General features: G+C 57.5%; 1 protein-coding gene across 1 annotated transcript; it reads right to left on the bottom strand.

The window, feature by feature from the left end:
• Window positions 1-701: 701 nt before the first annotated feature.
• On the bottom strand, window positions 702-4,326 carry LOC309817536 (uncharacterized protein CXorf49 homolog; the record flags this gene model as incomplete). Its single annotated transcript, XM_082646830.1, has 4 exons — window positions 702-734; window positions 1,159-2,498; window positions 2,595-2,672; window positions 4,302-4,326. The coding sequence occupies 4 exons, from the start codon at window positions 4,324-4,326 to the stop codon at window positions 702-704; spliced, it is 1,476 nt and encodes a 491-aa protein (XP_082502956.1).
• Window positions 4,327-5,182: the final 856 nt, after the last annotated feature.

The raw sequence follows: 5,182 nt of genomic DNA on the forward strand, positions 1-5,182 counted from the left end.
CCCTGTTCCCCGGGGCAGCCATTTCGCCATTGTGGTCCCCAAACAATGTGGCTCTGGATTCGACCCTCCCAGAGCTGCAGCCACAGCCAGCACGTGGGAGAGCAATGTGGCCGAACAGGACTTAACAGAAAAGGCTGTTCCCCTGCAAGTCTACACCTGGAGCACTGCCACCGATCACCCCGGCCGCACAAACCCCACACAGAGGATGATGTGGCTCAAGGCCAGCCCTGCCAGCACCCCGTCTTCTGTGGGAGAAGCTGCCTGGGAGCAAGGCTGTGCCCCCGGCAGAGACAGAGGCAGAGGTTTCTGTCCTCAACCCCTCTTCCCTCCCCTCATATCAAACCCACGACACTCACCTGAGGGGGCAGGCCCCCTGGGCATGACTTCTCCCTGGTTCAGGGCCAAGGGTTCTGAGTTTCCTGGATCTTGGGGGCCTCTGGTGTTGACGTCGCCACTGCTGGCTTTTCTACGATGCATGCGCAGACAAGATGTCCCTGGCCTGTGAGTTAGCAGCTGAAACAAAAATTTCTCACCGATTTGGACTAAGGAAGTGTGTGTGTGTGTGTGTGTGTGTGTGTGAGAGAGAGAGAGAGAGAGAGAGAGAGAGAGAGAGAGAGAGAGAGAGTTGTGTGATTCGGGCCAGGGTGAGGCAGGGAATTGGAAAGGGAATTGAAAGGCTGATCTCATTAGCACTTTCTCCCTCAGTCAGCCCCAGGCCAGCAGGCAGAGCTGATCTAGGCACAACAGTGGGACACTGAGAAAGCCCAGGCCCCCTGCAAGGAAGGTCTGGGGAACAGCTAGGAAGGAGGATTCAGGAAGCTGGTGAGTCTAAATACTGAGGCTTTCCGAGGAAGCTTTTAAGGGATCCCCCGACCCAATTCAGCTACCAGCCCTCCCTTCCATCCCAGCCCAAGTCTCTCAGAGGAGGCTGGAAAGAGGCCAAGGGTGGAGAACTGGGCCCAGGACACCCGAAGTGCTACCTTAATGTTTGTCCCTAGGAAAAGGAGCCCGATCTGGCATCGTAATGACCCAGTGACCGAGGGGCACCCAATGCTGACCTCTGAGGGGTGGACAGAGGCAGCATGGGTGAAGACGTGTGCCCTGGGTGCTGTGGGGGGTGGGAAGAGTGGGGAGAGAGGAGGAGCATGGCCTACTCACTTGGCCCTTTGGGGCTGGGTCTCTATTTGGGTCCTTATCTTCTCCCGCCACCGCCTCAGACTCCCTTTCCCAGCTGACCACGGATTTCTTCCCAGCGCCGCTGTGCTTGGACTGTTTGGTTCCCGAAAGGACCAAGGTATAACTCTTGGGTCTCCCAGGCAGCGGAATACCAGAGAATGGGGGGAAGGTGGCCGCTTCCACGGGAGTTGCCGAGATTCGCTGCCCCCGGGAACGGAAGGTTCCCCCCAGGGCAAGTTTGGATGTTCCCCCGACGGATTTCTTCTCCTGGGCTCCGTTCTTCCTAGGAGTGACCTGCGGCAGGCCACCTGGAGCAGCAGCAGAAACAGAAGCAGCAGCAGCAGCAGCTCCCGCGTAGCTGGGCTTGCTGCCCCCCTTGCCCCACAGCACACTCTGCATTTTCTTAGGGGAAGAGATGCCCTGCTCTCCCATGCCCTGCCTTTCCACAACCGAAGAGAGTCCTCGCGGAGCCAAGGACAGGGAAGAGCCTGTCACGTGAAGGAAATTCTCCCTGATTTGGAACTTCGAGTGTCTGGGAGTGTCCCCGGGATCCTCGGGTCTGCTGGGCTTGGCCTGGCCTCCTCCTCTGCGGTAAGTGCTCACCGTCATCAGCTGTGTCTCACTGAATTCATCTGAGGACTCGGAGTCGGACAGCAGCCAGGCCAGGCCTTCCGCGGAGCGCCGCTGGCGATCCGCAGCCACGTTCAACTTACGGTTAGTGCCTCTCTTAGGGTTCCCCAAGGCCCGGCCCGCTTCAGGCCTACCGAGGTGGAGAGGGCCGGCTGGAGCCGTCGGCCCCTCCCCACAGCTCTGGCCGGGCGCTCCTCGACCGCCGGGACACGCGTCGAGGCGCAGTGTCCACATGGTGGACTCTTTGAAGGCAGTGGAGCTCTCCGGGGTCGGGTACCTGCGGATGCCCAGCACGTCCTGGTCGGTCAGCTGCTGCAGGTTGGCCTCCTCAGACTCCTCGATCAGGTCCAGGAGATCCCTCTTGTGGTAAGCAGGGGAGCCAGGTCGGCCTTCGCGGCCCCACAGCACGGGCCCTCGAGCTTCCACCATCTCCCGTTTCAACTGGAAGCCCTCGGGGTCTGGGAAGCCGCCTGCCCCCTCGCCGCTCCGCGGCTCCCCAGTCTCGGGGCCTGGGGCGGGTCCCCGTTGGACTGCGGGGCAGGCCTCGCGGACGCGGGCCCGCTCCCTGCCCTTTGGGCGGAAAAGCCTTCCCCACACAGACATCTTATTCGGGGAGCTCATGTCGCGACCCGGGCGGCCCCGGAACCGGGGCGACGGTCGATGGCCTGGGTCGCGGTCGCGGTCACGGCGGGCTAGGCGGGCGGCGCTCAGAAGGGAGCGTCAGCCACCTCACGCGCCGCACGAGCTCGCCTCAAAAGAAAGGACGCGCCACTTTCAGCGCGCCTCACACGCCCGCGCCGCGGCCTCCTCATTGGTCTGGCCCCCGCCAACCAGCGGGCGCCTTGTTCTCCCGCCCCCGTCGAGACCTAACCAATGGGGCCGAGGGCCTCTGGTTTGCTCGCAAGCCCGTGGGCGGTCCGGGCAGTTGGCTGGTGAAGGAGGTGGTGGGAGTGCCTCCCTCTGTCAAGCCTCTGGGCCCGCCTCCTCCTGTCCCGCCTCCCCTTTCTGGTTAGAGTCACAGCTCTGAGCCTCCGTTTCCCATGTGTACAGGGGGTCGAGGGCGTCGGGGAGTGAGGGCGCCGGGCTCCAGGGGTGGTGAGGATGAAACGTCAAGATGGAGGCGCTGGATGCCTAGCACGCGCCGAAAGCATTTGCCAGCCTCCCTTGCACCGCAAGCCTTAAGACCCAACAGGAGAATGGGCACAGGAGTCCCGCAGTCAGTGATCAGGGGTCGGCCAGAGAGCAAAGGGATCGTATTTTCGTTCTGTAAGGTCTCTGTCTCAACTGCTCCATCAAATGTGGCTCAGCAGACGTTACTGGCAGGCGGGTTTGGCGGATAGACTTGGGGTTGGGCTCGCTCCATCAGTCCTTCCCCCTCTCTGAGGCAAATTCAAAGAAGAGGAAATCGCAGTGGCCAGTTACACCCCAAAAGGTGCTCCCCACCGCTGATCCTGGAGATGTGAACTAAAACCACGAATCAGGTTTCACACACTAGGTTGACAACCTTCAAAGAGCTTAACCATTCCGAGGGTGGGAGAGGTTAGGAGCAAACCCCTGTGGCGGTGGTGCAAGAGACGCATTTGGGAGGTAATTTGGCAGAATCCATTGAAAGCAACTTAGTGCCAGCACGCACTCTGTGCCTGGCACTCTTCTAAGCGCTGGGCATAAATTATAATGCATCTGCGTGACACGCCGTTAACTGTAATACCAACTATTACTGGCCTCTTCCCGGTGAGGAAACAGGCACTGAGAGGTTCGGCCACTGGCCCAAGGTCATTCGGCTCGTGGGGATCAGCGGCAGGATTGAAACCAATCAATCTGACTCCAGAGTCCTTGCTTTTAGCCCAAGATCTTTAAAAGGAAGGAAGAAAGAATCTATTTCCTCTATGCTCCTGCAAGTCCGCTGCCTGGTACTTCTTCCGGAGACACGCTGGTACCTGTAGTGTACAAGAACACATGCACAAGGGTGTTGGTGACGGGAAAAACTGGGAACACTCCAAATTCCCGTCAGTAAGGAAACGGATGAATGCAACATGGCTTAGCATCCAGTAGCATAAAGCGTGGCAGTCCAACGGAATGCATCAGGCCATTCTCACAGCTTTCGAAAGCATCCGCCTGACTTCCAACTGCAAGTTGCAGAACGATGGCTTTGGATTCACATTTGTAAGTTAAATCACTTGCGTGCGTGGGCACACGCACACACACCAGTCAATCCTATGTAATATATGAGAATTCATTTAAGTATATGTACAAGTATGTTTTAAAGTTTTGAAGGACGCACAACCAAGGCCTACCAGTTGTGATGGCAGTGGGTGTGGATAGCCAGGTGTCTCTCAATTTTTCTTGGAACTGTCAGTTCTCAGCTCCCCTGAGCTGAGCAGTACTGATGTCTGGGGAGTGGTGCCTCCCTTGGTTTCTATACGGCCCATGGGTGTTAGAATTTCCCGTGTCTGCAACCCCACTCCTACTCTGACACCGCTCCATTCCTCCCATACCTTCCTTCTGCTCCTTCCCGTTCATACTCCTCTGTCTTCAGTCACCTCTCTCTCCTGCATCCTGCTCTGGCTGACCTCCTGGAGAGTCCTGGGGTGTCTGAACCCCTCTTGCCTGTGGAACTCAAAGGCCCAGTTTTCTGGGTCTGCACCTGAGAAGCTGGCCGTGCTGGAGAAGTTTCAGAGCAGGGGAGATGGGGTGCACTGTAAATCTGCAATCCTCCTCCTCGAGCCTGCCCCCAATGGTGCCTGCCCGTTCGTGGATACCGCCCTCTTCCACTTCTCCCAGTGACTTTTTAAGTCGTGGTGTGCTATTTCTAATATGTTAAAATGGATAAGGAAGGATATAGCAAAATCTCCTGCATCCACCTAGGAAACATTACCAGTGGATTCAGTGGAAGCCTCCATCTTCCCTCTCACCATTTCCATTCCCTTCCTCCCTCCCCCAGAGAGAGACTCCCAGAACTTCTTCTCACCTTCTCCACTCTCTTCGTCCCTGTGGCTCTCCTACCTCCTCTTCCCCTGCATCCCATACGTTTCCAATGAAGTCACTAATCTCTGCTTTAGCCCCCTATGCTCACCAGGATCCAATACTGCTTTTGACTTACTCTCTTGGCCTGGGGTGGGAGCCAGTGTCAGAGGTTCCTCTTGGCTTTCCCCACCGGGATAGCTCTTACCCCACAGAGCAGTGACCCAATGTGGAAGTCATTGCTCCAACTGCCAAGTGCATCACTTATCATTATCAGCTTGGGGACTGGAGAAATGACCGCTATTTTGGTCCAGGGATCCATTCAGCTCACTGTGAACCGGTCTCTATTCCCAACTCCTTTTAATGTCAGGGCCTCATAAGCCCCATTCTAATGGGGCCCCATCATGACACTTTG

This window comes from Grampus griseus, assembly GCF_964374135.1.
Source record: "Grampus griseus genome assembly, chromosome: X".
NCBI lineage: Eukaryota > Metazoa > Chordata > Mammalia > Artiodactyla > Delphinidae > Grampus > Grampus griseus.